This window comes from Macrotis lagotis, chromosome X (assembly GCF_037893015.1).
Source record: "Macrotis lagotis isolate mMagLag1 chromosome X, bilby.v1.9.chrom.fasta, whole genome shotgun sequence".
NCBI lineage: Eukaryota > Metazoa > Chordata > Mammalia > Peramelemorphia > Peramelidae > Macrotis > Macrotis lagotis.
Window position 1 is genome coordinate 152438716 of NC_133666.1, and position 24427 is coordinate 152463142.

The 24427-nt window shown below is 34.4% G+C and overlaps 1 protein-coding gene across 1 annotated transcript in view; it reads right to left on the bottom strand.

Moving 5' to 3' along the window:
- SLC12A2 (solute carrier family 12 member 2) overlaps positions 1-24427 on the bottom strand; it is a 127573-nt gene that overhangs the window by 31687 nt on the left and 71459 nt on the right. The window contains exons 8-15 of the mRNA XM_074201273.1: positions 23012-23139; positions 22846-22930; positions 22024-22175; positions 16927-17034; positions 15292-15415; positions 14757-14858; positions 12706-12861; positions 10491-10590 (exon numbers count right to left, since the gene is read on the bottom strand). Of these exons, the coding sequence (XP_074057374.1) occupies positions 10491-10590; positions 12706-12861; positions 14757-14858; positions 15292-15415; positions 16927-17034; positions 22024-22175; positions 22846-22930; positions 23012-23139 (955 nt within the window). The remainder of the gene's footprint in view (positions 1-10490; positions 10591-12705; positions 12862-14756; positions 14859-15291; positions 15416-16926; positions 17035-22023; positions 22176-22845; positions 22931-23011; positions 23140-24427) is intronic.

Sequence of the window (24427 nt, forward strand, 5' to 3'; positions counted from 1 at the left end):
GAGAATATAAAGACAAATGCAATTTAGTCTCAAAATGATTTACAATTATCCAAGTGAGACAACTAGGAAGGGTATAGCTGATTTAAAAGAAATTAATGATTCCCAGAGGTAGAAGTTAGAAGGAAGAACCCACAAGCCATGAAACACAAAGGCAGAGAGGAAATGGAGTATCATATATGAGACTAGTAAATAAGCCAACATGGATGGACTATGAGTGTAGAGGAGTACAGTAATATATAAAAAGACTAGAAAAGTAGGAAGAGGTTGGTTGTGAACAGCTTTAAAGGCCAGACAACACAGGTTATATTTGATTTTAGAAAATAATAGGGAGCTACTTTGAATTACTGAATAAGAAGGTAACATAAACTTTAAAAAATTCACTTTGGAGTTATAGTTCCTTGAGAAAGATCAAATAAGAATACTATAGCAGTCCAGGGTGAGAAGTATTGAGGGTCTGAACTAGGGTGATGATAGTTATGTGAATGGAGAAAGTGAGAAAATGGTGTGGAGACAGAGACAAGTCTGGGCAATTGATTGGATACATGTGTGGTGAGTAAAAAAAAAAGAAGGAATCAAGAGTGATACTGAGGTTGTGAACCTGGATGACTAGAAAACTATTAGGGTGCAGTAACAGAGAAGTTTGAAAAGAGGTGGCTGGAAGGGGGAGTGAATAGTTCTGTATATATATATATATATATATATATATATATATATATATATAGAGAGAGAGAGAGAGAGAGAGAGAGAGAGAGAGAGAGAGAGAGAGAGAGAGAAGGATTCTGGACAGAGTCCTGGTAAAATATCTAGAGTTAATGGGTAATATGGACAATAATTTAGTAAAGTAGACTAGGAAAGAGTGGATAGATAGAAGAATCAAGAGAGATCAGTATAACAAAAATCAGAGGGACATCAATGAGAAGAGGCATTTTGATAGGATAATTAAGGAATCTCTAGTATTTTTGAAGAGAGCAGTTTCAGTTAAAGGTGAGGATGGAAGCCAGCCTGCAAAAGATCTGAAGAGAGTTAAGAGGAAAGAAGTGAAGGCATAAAGTACAGCTAGTTTTTAAAATTACAAATATTGATTTCTACCTCCTTCTATTGAAGACTGAAGCTTCAATTCTTAGATGTTATAGAAATTTGTCATAAGAGTTCTCTTCCTTGGTTCTGCTTGGAAACAGACTCCTCACAATATCCTAAAAACATTTTTATCTACCCTTGTCCCCACCCCCTTTTTCTTTGCCCAGAATTCTCTTTATTCTTTGTTCTCATGGCTGGAAACTCTTGTAACATAGCTTATAAAAATACTAGTAAATGAAAAGGAGATTCCCTAAGAGGAACAAAATAGCAGGAGCTGAAACAGACCTTTTGAATACAACTAATATGTATTTGCAGAGATTATTTTATGTTGTACATTTGAAAGGCCTCTTAATTATAAAGTTGGAAGGACCTTAAGTAGCCCCAAACTCCTCATTTGACTGGGGAAACCAAATACCTTGAGCCACTATCCTAGTACAGGCCCTCACCACCTCACACCTGGACTACTGCAATACAACTGCTGGTCTTCTTAAGTCTCTCCTTACTCTAATCTATCTTTACTGTGACTGATCTTCCAAAAACAAAGGTCTTGGCATGTTACTCTTCCCCAATTCCCCCATTGGCACTCAAAGGCCCTAATAAGTTCACCTAGCCCCAATCTTCACTAATATTCCAGCCTCTTTATACCGCACTCCCTACATTTCCCATGTATTTTATATGGGAAAAAGTAATATGGGTCTTCTTGCTGTTCCTTGAACAAGACACTCTTTGGATTCCATATATTTTCAATGGTTGTCCCCCCATTCTTCTCCCTAATTCATGTCTACATTCTGGCTACCTTTCAGTCTCAATCAAAATTCCACCTTCTAAAGGAAGCCTTTCTCAGTCCTCTTTTCCTGTGATGATTATATCTTTTCTATAGCCTCAGTCTTTAGTACATTGTCTAGGACAATACTATGCTTAATAAATGCTTCCTGAATAATCTTTACAACTAATGTTTCTGACAAAGGACTCATTTCTAAAATACACAAAGAACTGAGTCATATTAAAAAAGTCACTCCCAAATTGACAAATGGTTAAAGGATATGCAAAGGCAATTTACAGATGAGATCAAAGCAATCCATAGTCATTTGAAAAATTGCTCTAATCATTACTTTTAGAGAAATGCAAATTAAAGCTTCTCTGAGGTACCACCTCACACCTCTCTGACTGGCCAATATGACCAGAAAGGATAATGATCATTGTTGGAAGAGTTGTGGGAAATCTGGGACACTATTACATTGTTGATGGAGCTGTGAACCCATCCAACCTTTCTGGAGAGAAATTTGGAACTACGCCCAAAGGGCAACAAAAATGTACATACCCTTTGATCCAGCAATACCACTACTGGGTCTATACCCTGAAGAAATGATGAAAAGGGTAAAAATATCACTTGTACAAAAATATTCATAGCAGCCCTGTTTCTGGTGGCACAGAATTGGAAATTAAGTAAATGTCCTTCAATTGGGGAATGGCTTAGCAAACTGTGGTTATATGTATGTCATGGAATACTATTATTCTATTAGAAACCAGGAGGGATGGGAATTCAGGGAAGCCTTGAGGGATTTGCATGAACTGATGCTGAGTGAGATAAGCAGAACCAGAAGAACACTGTACACCCTAACAGCAATATGGGGATGATGATACCTTGATGGACTTGCTCATTCCAACAATCAAGGACAATTTTGGGCTGTCTGCAAAGGAGAATACCATCTACATCCAGAGAAAGAACTGTGGAGTTTGAATAAAGACCAAGGACTATTACCTTTAATTTAGAAAAAAAACCCTGATATTTTATTGTCTGATCCTGCTATCTGTTATACTTCATGTTTCTTCCTTAAGGATATGATCTCTCTCATCACACTCAATTTGGACCAATGTTTACCATGGAAACAATGTAAAGACCGACAAATTGCCTTCTGTGGGGGGTGGGGGTGGGGGAGGAAAGTAAGATTAGGGGAAAAATTGTAAAACTCAAAATAAATAAAATCTTTAATAAAAAAAAATGCTTCCATGGGGCGGCTAGGTGGTGTAGTGGATAAAGCACCGGCCTTGGAGTCAAGAGTACCTGGGTTCAAATCCGGTCTCAGACACTTAATAATTACCTAGCTGTGTGGCTTTGGGCAAGCCACTTAACTCCATTTGCCTTGCAAAAAAAAAAAAGCTTCCTGACTGTTAGCTTAAGATCATACAACAAGTGAGTGGAAGAGTCAGGATTCTTTCTCTTCTGACTCAGTTCAACTTGGGTCTCCTATATCATCCCAGAAACTATCTCTAATACAGTCTCCTGCCTAGACAGATCAATAGAAGAGCCCTGATCCTAAACATAACCAATCATTTCAATTTTCATTTACTTTTTATTCCACTGAATAACTGGGGTTAAAGAACAAAAATGATCCTCATAATTCATTTATTAATACCATATATATCCAATTTTCATAGTCTATATGACAAAAGATGCATAGGTCCATACCAACAAATGCATCACAGGATCCAAAAACTAAATCAAACAAAACAAGTTGTATTTTTCATTGAAATCATCAGCTAAAAAGAATACCACATAATGAATTCTTGGAAGCACAAGGCAGATCTAAAGTATCAGTTTTTCCTTAGAAGCAATAGACAACAAGTACAAAGTTATTTAAGGCAAATTAGAAAGAACACTTTCTGGTATTTTAAAGGGAAAAGAAACATTTTAAAGTGACAAGTGTATTTTCACTTAGACTTAAAGTAGCAAACACCAAACATTTCAAATTGTGTAGGGTTTTGTTCTTGTTTTTAGAATAAACTCAATTAAGTTTGGCTGCTACTTATGACTCAAGAAGAACACCACTGCTTCCTTCAAGGACTTGATGGAATGTTGTGTGGAAGAAGAATTATTTATTAATGAGAAGTTGCATAGTCAAAATTTATGCCAGGAAAAAACAAAATATCTTGTTATCTTGAGGGGGATGGACTCCCCATCAAGACAAATTTTCAAGCAGATGCTGGATACCCATTTGGCCAGCATGCTATACAGGAATCCTTTTCCAGTAGCACCAGGCTTCAATACATCCCACCAATGGCTGATTAAGGTCCAATGTCCTTGAAAATTGTTTCACAACATCACCCCATTGAGACAGAAAGAATTAGAATTCATTTACCTACCCAACTCTACCCATATGGCTAACAAACAAAATTACTCCCTTATATACTTACCATCTATCTGGAAGCAAATTATTCTAAATCCCTATATCCTGTTTTTTTCATATCTCCTCCTCAACTCTCCCTATTAATGTCCAACTCCAACGCTGTTTACTCTTTTCACTATACATTTTGAAACTCCCATTCTGTAATGAATAAACTTCCCTTTTTTTCCAGACCTTTTCTTCTCATATTCCTTCCACCTACTTGATCTAACAGATGTAGTTTCCTCCAGATGATGCTGAATCTCTAGTCATTCTTTTTTTTTTTTTTTTGCAAGGCAATGGGGTTAAGTGGCTTGCCCAAGGCCACACAGCTAGGTAATTATTATGTGTCTGAGACCAGATTTGAACCCAGGTACTCCTGACTCCAGGGCAGGTGCTCTATCCATTGTGTCACCCAGCCACCCCTTCTCTAGTCATTCTTGTCAAACTCTATTGTATCTAAACTCACTCTCCTGCTCCCAGGTAATTTCCATGCCCTTTGTTCTTTTTTCTGCCTCTATCACTCTCTGAAGGGGCGGCTAGGTGGCACAGTGCATAGAGAACACTGACCTTGGATTCAGGAGGACAGGAATTCAAATCTGGCCTTGAACATTTGCTACCTACTAGCTGTATGACCCTGTATTATCCCTGAATGCCTCGGATCCAGACCCATCTCCAGTCGTCCTGAATCATATCTGGTCACTGGACCCAAGATAGCTCTGGAGGAGAAAGTGAGACTGGTGAGTTAGCACAGCCTCCCTCACTCACATCCAATTCACATGCTTGTCATAGCATCACCTCTCTGATGGGTCTTCTTCAAAAATGAAGGACAAACATTATTATTACTCACTGATCTCTCTCCTCTTTTGAAGTTTACTCTGAGTTTTGTATTTTATAGAGATTGTGAAAGGCAACCATGGCACAGTAGATATAACCACATAATGGCTATGTGATCTTGGGCAAGATACCCAACCTCAAAGTGCTCTAACCCAGAGGTGTCAAATTCATGGTGGCAACAACCAGATTAAAATGTTATTGCAAAATGTTTAACAAAACAAAAATACAGCATAATATTAATTTGTGGTTTTCTAAGTCAATATTTGGCCAGAAGGGATCTGTTCTTTAGAGTTTGACACCAATGTTCTAGCCAACTCTCAAGGATGCAGAAAATGTCAATTGGCATTGAAAGGAGTTTGAGATTCTCTAAAGTAATGAAATCCAAGGTCCAGTTCCCCTCTGACACAGATTGTGGTGGCTCACTGAGTAAATATACCACTGTATGTGTACAATCTCCTACTCTGACTTCACTTTCTCAGACAATTACTTCAAAGTTACCCGAAGTTCACCAAGGAAGATTGCTTTACTTCTTTGGCTCCAATGGTCAGTTTCCCCTGAAACCTTCATTTAAGGAAAATGCTCAGGTCAGCCATATTCAAATCATGACAGGCTCCACTCTTGACTCTCTGGTCTTCTTTCTCCACACCTCTCTGCCCCACTTCTCCCCCATCCCCCATCAGGTTCCATCTTTCTTTCTTTCCCTAAAAGAATATAAGGTTCTTCAGGGCAAGGACTGTTTTTCTTTCATTAGTAGTCCCAGCACTTTGCATAGTACCTAGAACATAGTGAGTAATATATGCTCATTTATTTGATTTATTGACTTTAGTTTTTTTCCTAATCTGGACCCACTAATTAATCTATTTTGATTTTATTCTCCTCAATCATTGAACCCCCATCACTCTGTCCTATTCTCACTCTTTCCTTGGAAAATCACACTCTAAAATCGCTACCACCATTTGGCCCCTCATGTTCTACTGAATGCACATGGAAGAAGTCATATAATTCTGGTGAATGGTACTACATACTCAGGTTATCTAATTTATTGGATTCCATTGCAAAGGCAATCTTTTTATCCTCCCTAATTACCTTTCTAAACAATTTCCCTTCTCCCCAGTCTCCTAAATAGCATCTCAAGCTTCCTGCTTTGCTGAGAAAATTGAGACCAGTTGCTGAGTTCCCTCTTTTTCCTTTTCTCTTTATTTTAAAATCCTGTTACATCAAATCACTTTCTCTTTCTTTCCTTTGGCCTCTAATACTGGAGGAGCTCTTTTCCTTGTCAAAGTCAATCACTACAATGAACCTATGATTCCATTCTTTCCTGTATCTTAAATTATTACACTGATCTTCAACTTCTCCCTTTCTACTGATTCCTTTCTCATTTTGTTAAAAAACATGCCAACATTCCAGAAAGGATCAATGTTGGAAGGGATGTGGGAAATCTGGGACACTAATATATTGTTGGTGGAGTCGTGTGAGAACTCATCCAATCTTTCTGGAGAGCAATCTGGAATCATGCCCAAAGGGCAACAAAAATGTGCATACCCTTTGATCCAGCAATATCACTAAATGGATCTATACCCTGAAGAAATGATGAAAAGGGTAAAAACATCACTTGTACAAAAATATGCAAAGCAGCCCTGTTTGTGGTGGCAAAAAATTGGAAATGAAGTAAATGTCCTTCAATTGGGGAATGGCTTAACAAACTGTGATATATGTAAGTCATGGAACGCTACTGTTCTATTAGAAACCAGGAGGTCTGAGAATTCAGGGAAGCCTAGAGGGATTTGCATGAACTGATGCTGAATGAGATGAGCAGAACCAGAAGAAGACTGTACACCCTAATAGCAACATGGGAGTGATGATCAACCTTTATGTAATTTTGCTATTTCTTATACTTTATTTTTCTTCATTAAGGATATGATTTCTCTCTCATCACATTCAACTTAAATCAATGTATATCATGGAAACAATGTAAAGACTAACATTCTACCTTCTGTGGGGGGTGGGAAGAGGGAAGCAAGAACAGGGGGAAAATTGTAAAATTCAAAATAAATAAAATCTTTCTTAAAGAAAAATAACAACAAAAAACATGTCAACATTTAAACTTAAAACCAAAACCTAGATACTCATCTAAGGGCCAAGTTTATTCTCCCTCTCTTCCCCGAAGTTTTTAACCTTCATCTCTCTCTACAGCATGTTACACTATTCTGAGTTTCTTGTGACAATACTTTTTCTCTTGGTTTACCCAATTCATGACCACATTATTCTAGTCTCATTTGCTGGTTTATCATCTAGATTAAACTCTTAACTGTGAATGTTCTCCTTCCTCTTTTCTCCTCTCAATTTATCCTATGGGCTTAGAGATCTCCACATTTGGCCTCAAAATCTTTTCCATATTCCCAACTGCCTATTAGAGATTTCAACCTCAAAATGGTTGTGATGAAGACTTCTCAGAATTCTTTATCTGTCCTCAAAAACTCCCCAATTCAATCAAAGGGACCATCATATTTCTTACTTCCAAGGTACATAATCCGGCATCATCTTGTATCTTTCTATATATCCAATGAGTTGCTAAATTGTGACTCCACAAAATCTCCTACATCTGACTCCTATTAACTACCACTTCAATACCTCTTACTTAAAAATTACCACAAATTTCCCTGCTTCAAGCTTCTCCCCTCATCTAGCAAAGTGACCTGTCTTAAGTACAGATTTGGGATCAACTTAAGTGATTTCCTAATGCCTCAAGGATAAAATATAAACAAATACATTTGAAATTCCTTTACAACACCACCCAAATCCAACTTTCCAGCTTCATTATAAAACATTTTTCTCAACTCTATCCAGTCAAAATGGCCTTTTAACTGTTTCTTAAACACAGCAATATACAATTGCTCTAGCATAGCTCATTATCTAACCAGAAATGTTTTCCCCTCTCTTCATTTGAGTATCTTGGACTATTTCTCTTTTTCTTTTTTTTTAAAGTACCTTCAATACAATCTTTCTTGATTCCTCCCAAGTGTTACTATCCTAGTCTCCCCATATATTCATTTGTATTTATTCTGTACATATTTACATATGTATGGACCTTTAGGGCAGAAACTGTTTTAAGTTTTTATTTGTACCCCCAGTTTCTGACACATAGTGTTTAATTAATGATCAGTGATTGATTTCTGATAATTGGACTTCATGGTCCCTTTGTAACTCTAAATGTGATTTTGTTACTTTCAGAAAAACAAAGTTTTCTAAACAGAAAAACAGAATTTTCCATTTGATTAAAACTTATGAATAAAGGTAGGTATAGTCCCAAAAGAATTAACACATATTTAATTTTTTTTATTTGGTAGTTTTTCAGTAAATGATTAGATTTATAAGCCTGATTTTAAGAAAACATATAGACTAAGTCTGTTGAATAACAAAATTACTTAAATACCCTTCAAATATTAGAAGAATCATAAATGCTGTTCAATTGTGGAATCAAAATTGAGTAATTAAAGTCAGGTTGGAGTCATTGTTAGAACATTATCATTTACTTATTAATGACACAAATGAAAGAATCATTTGGTAGAGGATCAAACCCAGTTTAGGGACTGATAAAAAAAAGATCAGCTATCACAACCTCTTAATTCCAAAGAAAAATCATTTTTATGGGTACAACTTCTAAGTTTTCAACAGCTTATCAAGCAATATGATAGCACAAAAATGGGGGTACTTAATTGTTTACATATTAACCACTGTGTATTTTTTATTCTACTTATTTGTTTCAAAAAAATTTTTTTTTTACTTTTCTGAATTCCCTAATAGCTGCCTATATTTTCTGCCAACCCCTAATACAATAACATTTTCTGGTGGCTGTGTAAAAATGATGCCTCAAGGGACAGCTAGGTGGCACAGTGGATAGAGCACCAGGCCTGGAGTCAGGAGTACCTGAGTTCAAATATGACCTCAGACACTTAATAATTACCTGGCTGTGTGGCCTTGGGCAAGCCACTTAACACCATTTGCCTTGCAAAAACTTAAAAAGAAAAATGACACCTCAGGTACTTCTTAGAGCTAAAAAAAAGCAACACCTTTTTTGGTAAACAAACCCCTCAATCCAACACCATTACTTATGTTCTCTCAGAAATGGGTGTAAACACCATGGAGCAACTTCATTCTATTTACATTTCAAATAATTAAATTCAAGTTTACAGAGGTAACATTACAACAGAAACTAACAGATATTTTAGTATTCATTTAAAAATTTTTCATCAGGTGTACTTTATTTTTAACATGAGGCAGTATCATTGATCTCAATCATGACTTATGTGGAAATCTGGAGTTGCATAATTAAAAAATAATTATTCCATAATCTGATTTTTAAAAAAGAAACAGCCACTAATTTGAGACTAATGTAGATGTTAGTATTGTTATTTGTAGCATTACTTCTTTATGTTGCTTCAGTAATTAAATCTAAACAATTATTAGAAGTAGCAAGTCAGAATAGTGCTGAATAAAGATATGAATAGACTGAAAATCAGTGACAGCATAGTAGGATATAAAAAATAATACATTCTCCCTTCCAACCCTATTGCTCTAAATAGTTAAGGCAACTAATATTTATCCCTGCCAACATATGTGTGTGTGTGTGTGTGTGTGTGTATGTATATCTCCTAAATCACAGTTACACTGTTGTGATAAAGAGCAATTACACAAGGAAAGCTTTGTGTAGTCATTTTCAGTTGTATCTGATTCTTTTTAACTCCATTTTGAGCTTTCTTAGCAAAGATAGTGGAGTGGTTTGCCATTTTTCTTCTCATGTTTATTTTATTTATTTTACTGAGGCAAACAGGATTAAATAACTTGCCCAGGGTCACAAAGCTAATAAATATCTGGGGCCAGATCTGAATTTAAGAAGCTGATTCTTCGACTCCAGGGTCTGGCAATCTATCCACTGGGCTATCTTGTACCAAGAAAAGTTTTGCTTACAACTAAAATAAGAAACAATCACAAATAAATGTAATACAAGCATTATGAATTTAGTAGTAAGTGATAATTGTTTAAAGCTATAATAAAAGTACTGTTTATAAATTATTTTCAAGTTCCTATCTTCAGGAAGTCTTCAAACAATAGAGATGTGACTGACAAATATATGCTTATATGATAGCTAATGTATCATAATTTCAACCAACATTTCATAAAGAGAGAAGTAATAAGAAATAGTTAACTTTCAATTTAATTTGTAATTATTATAGGTTTAGCTGACTCTAGCCCTAAGACTTTTGTTCAAAGTAATGAGAACACTACATTGCAGTTCACAAAAAATGATGATCAAAGGATATTAAAAAAAAATCAACCACTTCCATTACAGTAATAAGCAAAGAGTTGTTGCATGTTAGAACAAGTCTCTATATATGACATCTTGTTGTTTACCTGAAGTTCTTCACATGATCTTCTACACCAGAAAGACGAATTGAGTGCTGCAATGCAGTCAAATAAGTCAGGGCTTGTGTGGAAGATCCCCAATTCACATCTATAGGAAGACATAACAATGCTAATTGTCACCAATCTAATTTGGGGAGGGAGAGACTTTCTCAAATTTGAATTGCCATTTAGTTAAATCTTTCACTGCAAAATCCTACCTGGATGCCTCATTTTAACATAGAGGTCAGTCTGGTCTACTGAAGTTTAAATTATGTCAACAAAGTTTAAGTTCTCAAGTCCTATTATACTGAAAAGCATTCACGTGTCTAGAGAAAGAATGTTTTTGTTGGTGGCCAGATATGAATTTAGGAAGGTAAGCTTTCTGAGATCCAATAAGATGACTGGCCACTACAGATTTCATTTTTTGAGGGAGGAGTAGGGGTGACTCAGCAAATGTATGAAAAGAGATTGTCAACCAAGACAATGGGGAGCAGTTTAAAGGGAAGATTCACACCCACGAAATCACAGTTGAATATGTTTCATCTATATATGTACTTATAGGCATGCATGTACAGAAAGATAAATGTATGCATTTATGATCATGTACATGCATGTAGCATGTGAAGTCAATGAAAAGTCAAAAAAAAGGTGTTTTCACTCATATAAATGGAGAATATCTTAAGTATTGTTTTAAAGATATGTCAAAGCCTAAAAACAGAACTCCAGTCCAAAAGTTAGTATATACCAAATAAAAGAAATTTTTTACTTTTTAGACATTCAGTTTGGCTGAACTGGCAATTTGGATTTCTTATTACATTAAGGAATGTTCTAGATATTACTCCTTTCTATTGTTTCAATAATGCAATTTTAAAGAGATTTTTGTGAAGATATCATGGTTTGGATATTTAGAATGTATAGTTTATGAATATTTTAAAGATTAACATGCAGAGAAAGCAGATCTTAGATAACTATTTATAAATATATAATCTCATGTAGAGTCAATATCTTAATGAGATCTCTATTTTACATTTAGATGATTAGAATAGCTTTCTATTTCTAGTCACCCTCCCCCAAATTACCAAAACAATCTGTTTAACAGGGAGAGGGACTACATCTATGACTCTAAGACAACTCCCTCTCCCAAGGCAGGCCAGTATCCTCTAGGATATAGTCTTAGGAGCTGCATAGACTACTAAGAGGGAAACTGACTAGCCCAGGGCCACAAAACCAGTGTGAACCAGTTAGGATAGGAATCCAGGCCAGTTCCCTTGCTAGAAGACACTTGCCTTTGCTATTAGCAAATAAATTTTAAGAAATGAATATTCATTAACACTCATTCTTCTTTTGAAATTTCTGCCCTAGCTATGGGTAAATATAGTATTACAAGACCTTTATCAATGTATCCTTTCAAACTTATCCTTTCTTTCCCAGTTCAGTCTCTTCACCCTAACCAGGTTAACCTTTCCCTTTCCATAGATTTGGTTCTATATTTTTGTTCCCAGTGAAGTCCACCAATTATTTGAAATGCTGGTCCGCTGTTTCTTCACTAATAGCTATCTATCATTATTTTTGAGATCTGGTTTGAAATTAATTTTTCCCAATTAGTAACTACATCCCTTTCTAAGAATTTCTAAGTTATATGCCCTTAGAGAATTTAATTATACAGTTTAAACTATCTAATAATATTTTTTTAATATGACCTTATAATTATTCCTTAGCATGTGTTTGTGTGTCCTCAATTACGCTCAAAGCAGCTGTGGCTTCCTTTGGGAATGCAATAATATCTACTGCAGTAATGGGCACTAAGTAGGCACTCAATAAATGCCTGTTCAACTGAAATCACAGTCAGTTGATAAATGTGCTGTAGCTGTAATACTGCTAGCAGTTTTAAACCTTTAAAAGAAACAATTTAATAAATGATTTTGAGAAGTTAAAACATTACCTTATTATATTAAACTAGCTAAGTTAAAACATTTCTGGATTATATTAAACTATATTCTAGAAAGAAGATTAGCATAAATGTCTATTTGATAAATAGAAAGGATCAGTGATTGAATTTAAAATAGTTTTCTTACTAGGATGGTCATAGATGAAATTTTCTTATTTGTATATTGTTTAAACTTGCCTTTGAAAACAGAGTAAATATGCAAAAATCCTAAGCATAAAGTAATAATGCTCATAACAATACTCTAGTCTAAAAATATACATCACATAACTTACTGACCTGGTTTTTTGTAGGTAACGTAAATGTACAATCCAAGCACTATGACATATGTTAACAATGCAGCCCACCAATTAATGACAAACATCACTATGCAACAGAGAATTGCCCCAATAAGTGAAATCCACATGTTGTAATACTTGAAAGCAGGACGCCAACCTAAAAATAAAAAAAATAAAATTAAAGCTTATGTTATTGCACATTTACTTGAGTTTCCATTTTATAATGCTTACTAAAAAATTTATTTCTGCTTTTACATCACTTTACTTTCCAGTGATTCACTTTGCCCTCCCAAGAAAAAAAGCCAAAGAATATTGAATGACACATATCCCATTCTAACACCTATAATTTACTCCTTTTTTATTTAAAGAAAGGTCATATATTTTATTACTTGCTGTTGGGATGGGGGCATGAGGAAGGAAGGAGGGAATAGGCATTTTTAAAAATTTTTATTTATCAAAGGCAACGGGGTTAAGTGACTTGCCCAAGATCAAACATTTAGGCAATTATTAAGTGACTGAGGCCAGATTTGAATTCAAGTCCTCCTGACTCCATGGCTGGTGTTCTGTCCACTGTGCCACCAAACTGCCCCTGGGAATAAGCATATTTACCCAGTACCTTCTATGCGTCAGGAATTGTGCTAAGCATTTTAAACAAATATCTCATTGGATCCTCACTACAACTCTGAGAAGTAGATATTATATATTCTCACCATTTTACAGTTGAGAAAACTAAGGTAAATGAAGTTAAGCGATTTGTTCAAACAGCAATGTATCTGAGGTTAGATCTGAACTTAGGTTCTCTTCACTCCAAGACCGAGCACTATAACAGTGATCCCTCTGAGGTCAAGATCTATGAATGTATTAGTAAGTAAATAAACCACCATGGGAAAGTATGGAGCAACAGGTAGATTTACTTCCCTTACCTGAAGAGTATTAACTGAAAGAAGATTCAATAATTCAAAAAAAACCAAAAAAAACCCATTTATTAGAACACGAAAAGTGTATCGGAGAGGGCTGGCTACCTTCTACACCGCTAATGTAACTGTGAATATTGATTTTTTTTTTACTTTATGTGATGGAACAGCCATATCATACCTAACCAACATAAAATATATATATTTCAAAGCAAAATATAAACATGGATAATCCAAATAACTTTAAAATTCAAGTTAATGAAATGGCAGGCTATTTTTATTTTTAAAACATTTAATTTGAAAAAAAGATCACCAATTTTTTTTAAGGTTTTTTGTAAGGCAATGGGGTTAAGTGGCTTGCTCAAGGCCACATAGTTAGATAATTATTAAGCGTCTGCGGCCACATTTGAACTCAGGTACTCCTGACTCCAGGGCCAGTGCTCTATCCACTGTGCCACCTAGCCACCCCAAGATCACCAATTTTTAATTCAACTCTATAAAACTCACATGTTTTATAATATGACTCTTTATAGGTATATAAACATACCATACATACATATTATATATGACTATTTAGGTTTAAAGGTGACAAAGAAGTTGAAGACAGTATTTTATAAGTAAAAATTAAATACATGTATTTTAAAAATTAAATTAACCAATCATTAAATTTTGATACAGTGGAAAGGAACCTGGATTGGGAGACAGATATCCTGGATTCAAATCTTGAATATGCTATGTAATTCTGAGCAAGTCTGATGTTCTCTATAGTTGTTTCCTCATCAGTAAATTGAAGGGGATTAATTTAGGATCTCTAAGGTAGTTTTTCAAGTTCTCCTGTGGTTCTTTAAAAAAAAAATTACAAAAGCTTCTGTTACATTCGATATTCTTTTTGGTCCATAATATTCCTTTTGCTAATTGCTTAGAATTGGTTTTTATCATTCTCAAGTGTCACAGTACAAATTTCTGAATTTGATTTTTTTCTATGAGTATATGTTATATAGCTTTATAAAAATTATATAGATACACACACATACATAAATATGGTTGACAGGTTAAATGTCTCAAAATGCCAAACAATACTTTGATGACCAAGTTCTACATTAACATATTTTTAAAAGTTAAAATGGAAAATTACTACCTGGAGATTTTGCAAGTGAGGCATGGAACACTGAAAAATTAATCAGTGCATATGAAGCAAGGAAGAAGTTGGAGATTATGGGAGCAATAACATTCAATTCAGCTGCAAAGAACAACACATAAGGAATTTAAGTTATTTACAGATTAAAATTCAAAGTTACTGTATAAGAGAGACTCTATTATCCCTTTGTATTAATCCTGTTCTGTTCCCAAATAATAAATGAGGTTCTCAGGGATTCTAAGGTAGATAATAGGGTAGAAATGAGCATTTCCTAATAATTCAGAATTCTATAACTCAATTAAGGACTTTACATTTCTACAGTTAAGATAAGAATGTTTTGGTGAAACCTACAACTAAAATGGGTTTTAGGTATTTCCTTCCTCAAAGTCTCTTCTGGACAAACAGGAGTTCATTATGTTAAAACCAATTATAATAAATAGTGACTCTTGTTTAAATCCAGGGCCAGAAACAAAATAATTATGAGTTACAATATAAAATCCTAAATCTCATATTTATAACTATTTAAATAACTAACCAATTAAGATGAACCCAAGTGCAATTAAGAATGTCAGGATATAGCCACGGAGTGGTTCATTGTTCTTCCCGTAACCTTTAGCAAACATCTGGAAAGCTGGGTAGATATTGTCCTTACACAATGCCTAATAAAGAAAGGTAAATATTAAAATAAAGGATAGGTTATGCCAAGGGCATTTCCCCAAATAAAAAAAGGATCACCTTATACTTTTAATGGTGAAAAGCTCTTTAAAAGTTTGCTCAGACCATATGGTTAGGTATAAACAACCCTTTATTCTCACAAGTTAAAAAGAGGAATGCTTAAAATATGTTTAGTGGCTAACTGATCAAATTAACTGTTAATAGGTTCTTTCAGAAAGAAAACTACATCCTTGGTTGCAAGAGTTGTATGTAGCAACTATGTCCTTTCTACCAGAACAGTCTGTTCATTATCATTACCAATGTACATATTCTAATTACCACCAGAATTGGCTAACTGCTGGTGGAAATGGTCTGTAACATCAATGTGTTATGGTCAAATTGATTAAATCAAATTTTTTCGAAAAAGCAGCTTTAAAAATAATTAGTTCCTAGTGAAAAAGGTAATTTCATGCTATAGAATACTTTTTAAAAAATTAAATAATAAATCAAAATTGAATGCCATAGACTGATTATCTATTTTAAGAATCAAGGTTGTAATATTTTCTTAAAAGTTATAAGGCTATCATATAAGGTCAATAATTCCTTCAAAAATACTTTTTTTTTTTTTTTGCAAGGCAATGGGGTTAAGTGGTTTGTCCAATGATACACAGCTAGGTAATTATTAAGTGTCTGAGATCAAATTTGAACTCAGGTCCTCCTGACTCCACGGCTGGTGCTCTACCCACTGCGCCACCTAGCGCCCCTCTTCAAAAATACTTCAAGCACATTATAAAGGTATATTTTCTTTTAAGAAAATTATATATATATATATATATACACACACACACACACATACATATATATGTATATGCATGTATGTATATACAAATATATGTGTATACACAAACATGTACACACGTAACCTAAATATTAAAAACAAATACATATAAAAATCTTGAAATTAAAAATCATAGGTTATTGAATTAATACATTTTCTTCAAAAATTAATCTGCACAATTTTAAGCAAAATTCATTTCATTTTTATGTGATACTTATTGTTCTTAATGCTATTAGTAAATAGTGCTAGTTCAAAACAGTTCTTATTCAACAATTAACAACTGCTTGGTTACTGATATGCTTTAAACAAGGTAGTACTCAATCAATTTTGTAACTGACTAGTTAAGTTGATTGAAACAAGATGTAAAGACCAATTTGCTTTTCTCTTTTACACAATCAGACTCTTCTTAAATCTTACCAACTATTTCACATATACTCTCCATTGGTAACAAGGAATAGGGCAAAAATGCAAAGATCATTGCCAATACAAAATTTTTCCATTAATCTATTTTTTAATAATATGGAAAAATAATTGAGAACCTATGTCTTAACAGTGGGCAGCATCTTCAGGTAGGAAACATATTATTTATTTTTATTCCCTGCATTAGCACGCCTCTAAATAAGTGCAAAGTAACCTCTTATAATAATAACTTGAATAATCTGATTGGGATTTACTTACCTGAAAGATTTTGGGAGCACTCACAAGAGAGGCCAATGCAGAAGACAAAGTGGCTGAAAATATACCTGCAGAAATCAGAGGTGCAAATCCTGATACCATACTCATTACCTAAAAGCAACAAGACAAAATAAAAACAAAAGCAAGTTTATCAACAAGTAAATGATAGAAAACTATTAACAGAAGCAGTTCTTACTAGATTATTTTATTAAAAGAGGAAGACTCAATGGCCCCTGTTTTTAGTATCATAATGTATCATGACATTATAAAGTGGCAGTCAAGAGGCACAGTGGTTTAAAGCACTGTCCAGTCTTAGACATTTACTAATTGGAGGTCCCTGAGCAAGTCTCTTTACCTGTCTGTCTCACTTTTTTTATTTGTAAAATATGACTAATAACAATCTTCCAGCATTGTTATGAAGTTAAAATGAGATATTTATAAAATGCTTGTAAAACCTTAAAGCATTATGTAAATGCTAGTTATTATTGCCTTCTTAGAAGACTTACTTTCCCAGATATGTATCACTTAGATGTAAAATTAATATGATGGACTTAATTCGTGGTTCTCAAACTTTATAGTTTCAGGATGCCTTGAAGCCCTTGGGGGCAGCTAGGTGGTACAGTGGATAGAGCACCAGCCCTGGAGTCAGAAGGACCTAATTGAATTAAATTTAAATTATTTTGCATTTACTAAACAAAGATGGCTAATATGATAACTAATCCTGGGGATAATCAAGAAATTGCAAACTTCAAAGCTAGATGAATTGTCCTATGAATCATTTATTACTCAAAATATAAACAAGAGTAATATTTGGATATATTAGAATAGTATCACCTCATCCATAGTCTTGGACACATGGACCTAAGATTGCATTAACTGTCTTGGATACCCTGTTATTCTGCTGACTCATTTCTACTTAGATCTTTTTCAAACTTCTGGCCTGTTCCAATTTGTATTTGTAAAACTTATTTTTTGAACCCAAGTATATGACATTCTTCTAAGCCTGAGCTCAATGATTTGGGTTGTAGAAAGAATCTTTCTGGATTCTGTCAAACAGTAGGTTATCCACCCTTATTTCAAAAGCCAATTATGTATAAAACATTCCTATTATGTATAAACATATCTATTTCCACTATAAATATAGATAAAATTTTTGTATAAGAAATAAGGAAGATTCTAGCCACATGATTTTCTTCACAGATTTTTCATCCCCCAAATGACAAATGATTCCCCAACCCCTCTGTTTTATATTTTTTTAAGAAAACAAGTAGGGGGAAAAAATTAAGAAATAAAACAAAGAATTCTATGTTAGAAGTGGAAGGATTTTAGAGATTATTTGTAATGTGGGCATTTGTGTGTGTGTGTGTGTGTGTGTGTGTGTCCTGTGTTTCTTCTCAGAATCAAACACATAAGATTACAAAGGAAATTATATAGTGCTATATGTATGTATGTTTGTATGTATGTGTTTACACACTTGTATATGTTCATGCACACACACACACACACACACACACACACACACACACACACACACACTGCATAGACTCTGGGTTGAGGGCCTAGACCAGCAGTTCTTAAAGTCTTAGAGGTTCCTTGTAAACTCCTCCAGGGTCCATAAGGTCAAAACTGTTTTTATAATAATACTAAGATACTATATATTCTCCTATAGTAAATATTGATAGATTTAATTCTTATAAACAAACTCTTGGAGAAATATTCCCAATTTTTGTTGGTTTTGTTTTCTTTGGGGGGGGGGGGTTTGCGAGATAATGGAGTTAAATGACTTGCCCAAGGTCACACAGCTAAGTTATTAAGTGTCTGAGGTCACATTTGAACTCAGGTCCTCCTGACTCCAGGGCTGGTGATCTATCCATCTAACTACCTCCAAGTGTCCTTAATTTTTAAGAGCATAAAGGCATCCTAGGACTAAAAAGTTTGAGAGCCATGAATTAAGACCAACATATTAATTTTACAGTTAAGAAGATCTGATCAAGGTCAAACAGCTAGATGGACAATGAACTGGGTGGGTAAGTGGGTAGAAGCAGGACTCTGGCCCAAGTCTTCTGATTCTTAATATCTTTCTTTCCACTAGGTCAATTGTCTCAACACTATGCTTCTCAGTTCATGCATGAATACATACTGGACTTGATGAAGACAACAAACTGTTGTATTTTAAAAGCAACATCACAAGAATCTGGCATTTTCAGACACTGGGCAGAAACCAACGTTTGTCCCTTTCAAATACAATATCAATGTCAGAATAGTTTTGAATCACTGTGCATGAATACTTTCTTTCATTCTAGAAATTTTACCTAGTCTTGTGACTAGAAAAACAAACGATTATGTAATATTTTAATATTTATACTGCTCAAATGAAGCAACAATTATTGTTAAATTGTTTGAAATTTTATAACAAATAAAAATAACCCTAGTTCTTTGCTAGATATACAATGGAAGTATGAGGTAAAAGAAAAATTACAGCTCTAAATGCTCTTTATAGAGAGTTCTGTAAAATATATTTAACTCTTAAATTATTTGGGATTTATATTTAACTTAGGCACAAACCCAGAACAATATAATTCAAATTAATTACCTTATTTTAGTCATTAATTTCCTCTTCAAAAGAACTTTTACCAAAATTTCTAACAAATAATAAATAAATAAGACTCATTATCTTTTGGAGGTAATAATGAACACTGAGGAACAGAGCTAGACTAGAGAGTATAGAAGAAGCAATATATAATAAATCTGGAAAGATAAGTCAGGACAAGGTTTTTTTGTTTGTTTGGCTTTTGCAAGGCAAAGGAGTTTAGTGACTTGCCCAAGGTCATACAGATAAGTAATTATTAAGTGTCTGAGGTCACATTTGAACTCAGGTCCTCCTGACTCCAGGGCCGGTGCTCTATCCTAGCTGCCCCCTGTTTCTAATCTATCTTAGTTTGTAGTCAATTACTCCTTTATATCCATAACCAACCTAAGGGAATAGCTGACTACAAAGTAAGATAGGTCAGAATCAGTGTAGAATATAGAAAAGGTGTGTTCATAGCAGATGTTTAATTCTAAAATCTCTCCACTTCAACCAAGTTCATATGCTAGGTATTCTGCTAAAATTTATGGGTTAAAAGGTAAAAATGGGATAGTTCCTATCCTTAAGGAGCTATTCTATCAAAGCAAGTAGCATAAATGTATACAACTATACACACACACACACACACACACACACAAATAAAATACCTGGTCAATTTTAAGGGAGATGACATGTAATGTGTAAGGAATAGGAAGAAGGCTAGTTTGTCTGAAAGGATAGCAAGGTATAAAGGTATACTGGGGCCAAGTTGGGAAGGGACTCAATTATAGGTCAAACAGAAGTTTTTATTTGATCTAGAAGCAACAGTTATGGGATTATATAGAATAGGGGAGGAATATCATTAGACCTGTGACTTAAGGAAAAGCATTTTGGTAGCTGGATGGAGGACAAACAATTAGGGAGAAACTTGAGGTAGGGAAATAAATTAGAAAAGACTACAAAAGTCCAGGCAGGAGATTTATGTCTGGTTTACACATAAGAAAATCAAACAGGGGAAGCTAGGTGGTGCAGTGGATAAAGCACCAGCCCTGGATCAGGAGTACCTGGGTTCAAATCCAGTCTCAGACACTTAATAATTACCTAGCTGTGTGGTCTTGGGCAAACCACTTAACCCCATTTGCCTTGCAAAAAAAAAAACCTTTAAAAAAAAAGGAAAAGAAAACCAAACTAAGAAAGCCACTGTGATTAGCCTACTGTCACACGCACAAGTCATTAAGTGGCACTCAGAACTCAAGTCAAATTTTCTGACTCTTGATCCAGACTTCTTTCTGTCCTGCATTTTTAAAAATATCAATGGGAAATTTGCATATCCTCAACTTCATTATTTTTTTGGTTTGGGGAAACCAGCATCATGGTAGCATAGATTTAGATCTAAAAGAGACCTCTTCAAACACCATCTCAACCTTCTCATTTAGAGATAAGGAATCAGAACCCCAAAGAAGTAAAGACTTCCCAAAGTCATCAATTCTAGCAAGCAGAAAAACTGAGATTTTAATCCTGAGGCCTAGACTCCAAATATGGAGATTCTTTGAAAGAAAGAACTCAAGATAGCAGTTCTCCTGACCAGTCTTGAGAAAGCATCTGGAGTTTTATCTCATTTACAGATAGAAGGGGAGGATGGAAGACTCAAGATCTCATCAACCATAAGTCAATGATAAGTGAGCAGCCAGTTTAAGAAATATCAAGAGAGACAGAGAGAGAGAGAGCGAGCGAGCATGAAAAAAGCAAAAAAAGCAAGTGCACTCTGGGGAAAATACAGAGTACATAAGTTGAAAATACAGAGTACTGTAGGTTTAAAAAGGAGGCTTCAGGTAGGCTCAGATGTAGACATTCATTCATTAAGTAAATGTTTAATACATATCTTTCTTGGCTTCTACAAGTATCCTGCTTTCTTCTGGACCTATCTTAACTGTCAGACCTCTCTGATCAAAGTCTCCTTTGGTTCCCCCCCCCCCCTTCCCCTTACATGTTGCATTTGTCCCCTTCTATTCTCTTTCTACACTCATTGGTGATCTTAAACAATTCCATGGATTCAGTCCTACTTCAGTTACCTACTGGACATTGACAGAGAGGATGGGAACTCTTGGGAAGGGAATATCCCTAAATAAAAGTTTGAAAACTGTGGGCCAAACAGAAAGCAAGGAAATGTTAAGATCATGCTAAAATCATTGCTATCAGCAGTTTCAACTTCCCAGGATTGCATATTTCATTTGTATACCTTTCAAGCTGGTTTAAAGTACACAGCCAATCAGAAATATTATGCAGCAATTTAGGTAGGTAGGCAGGAAAGGTAAAGGTAAAGAAAAGGAGAATCATTCAAAGGAGAAAAGGGGAATATTTGCTATGCAGCTGGCAGGATTTGTTATCATAATGAGAAGACATTCTGAGCCTGAATTAGGATGGTAATTGCACAAGGTGAGTGAAGGGACTTACATGAGAAACTGCAATATCTGCTTTTGTTAAACAATGCTAAAACTGCTCAATTGTTACTGAAATATGAAGGCCACACTCACCTGAAAGTTGTTCATCAAGCCATAGTCACAAGTTGTGGTTTCACATGATGAAAAATCAAAATTTAATTTGCAGGCTGCAGAAGTGCAGTTTGCTAGTTCCATGGTAATAGTATCATTGATGTTCCCAGTGGCATCCCGAACAACACATGAACCTTAAGTACAAATAACACTTTCTATAAGGAATAGGTAATTCAGTTAATTTTTTACTATAAATATTTATTTTCAAGCATAGTAATATTATAACATTATATATAATAATTATATTATATATAAAATATATAATATAATATCATAATAATAATATTATAAACCATACTTTTAATTTTGGATGATTTAAAATTAATCAAATTCTGAAAACTAGTTTTTTTCAAAGTTCAGCTTGTGTCACTTTCTACATAAGGTTTTTCTTTTTTCTTTTATTTAATTAAGGCAATGGGGTTAAATGATTTGGCCAAGGCCACACAGTAATTATTAAGTGTCTGAGACCAGATTTGAACTCAGGTCCTCCTGATTTCAAGGTCAATGCTCTATTCACTGTACCATCTAGCTGTCTCTCTACATGAGGTTTTTCCTGATTTTGTTGTTCCTATTTGTATTCAAAATTTAATACTTAAAAATGTATATATTAAATCCCTCAAACTGGATATAAATTTAGATCAAAGACTTTTGTTTTTGTTTTCATATTCCAATGAACTTGCACACAACTTGTAATTTCAGTTGCTTGTTGATTAATTGATATGCATGTCACGAATGTAACCTACATTGCACTATATAAGAAGTTTCAAGAATAAGCAATAAATTTAAAAATAAAGACGTTTTTACCTACAGATACTGCAATTCCTATGTAAACCACAGTAGTAATTAAAATGGCTAACAGTGTTCCTTTGGGTATAGCTGATTGAGGATCCTGAAAGAAATCAGATAAAATTATTAATAATAAAAGGAAAAAATGTTTTTCATGTAATTGATATCCTATTTTGTGACTTACCGCAAGATCACCTGAGATATTTGCCCCTGCTAGAATACCAGTTGCAGCAGGGAAAAAGATAGCAAATACAGAAAAGAAAGTCTCCTCATCTCGAAAATCTGGTCCAAAATTTTCTGTAAATATTTCATCTGTCAATAAACAAAGGATTGTTCAGTTTGTACTGAAGAAGAATCTTGGAAAAAATCACATTTAGTTCATTATACACTTGGGCTATAGATTTTAGGAGAAATGGTTCATGCCAGTACATAATGTGGTTCCTTAATGTGTACAAAACTGGGTCATTCCAATGAAATAAATACATATAGGACATTTCCTATAATGTGGGGCTGGTGGGGCGGGGGGTGTGAAGAAGGTGAAAGGAGAAAGGGGGAGGGAAGGAAAAATAAGTTTAGTGTCAAAATGATGGACAGGTTTGGAGAGTGTTCCCATTTTACACTGTGCCTCATTTCCAACATCTATACATTTTACCTAGTATTTATCAATGGGCCAACTATATAATAAGCAAAAAATATATAATGCAAATGTTTTATATGCAGACAGAAAACATTCATCTTGGGGTAAGATTAAAAAAATGAAAATGTATACTTTACAAAAAGGAGGCTTTAAAAGAATATGAAAAACAATGACCTAATGAGTACTGTATTAACCTAAAATCAGACTTGCTCTGGGTCCTCTGACCTATAAGGTTTAATTCTCTTTGAAATTATTTCTACTTTTGCCTTTCCTTGCTCCTTTCTAAACACAACTTTATATTTGATTTTAAAAAGATTATGATCTTAAATCTTTGTGGCAAAACAATCTGAGAGCAGTATTTCAGAAGGAAAAGGTCTAGAGTTATTTCTGTCGCACTAAACACTGTCCAAATAAAATAAAAAAGTGAAACTATATACTAACAGAGCAGTATTACAAACAGTATAGGTATTTGAAAATCAACTCCTCCTTTCCAATAAGTAGGTGAAAAAGGCAGTTGTGTTTAACAACCCTGTAGTCTCAAAGTAAAAGTCAGAAATCTTTTAAAAGAACACTGTCACAATTTTGCACTTAACTGACATGGATGTGACTATAGTCAACATTACTAATAGATAAGTCAAGAAATGGCTTGAATGAAACATTCTTCTGTATCTTTAAGGGTTCATATATTAAGAGCTGGAACTCTCAACTCAGAGATTTCATTTGTGATTTTTAACTTTAATGTCAGATCTCTGGGGCTGATGGAAAGTGGTTTTAATTTTTATGCACATGGATTGTGTAACATAAGAAATAGCAAGAGGACTATACTTCTGAAATCAAATTATTTCAGGGAAAGATGCAATTAGCAATTTTGAAGGGCATAGGATAGAATTTTGAAGGGGAATAGGAAATCTGAGAGTGCCATTAGAAAAATTGGATCGAAACTGAAGTTGTTAGAGAAAGAAA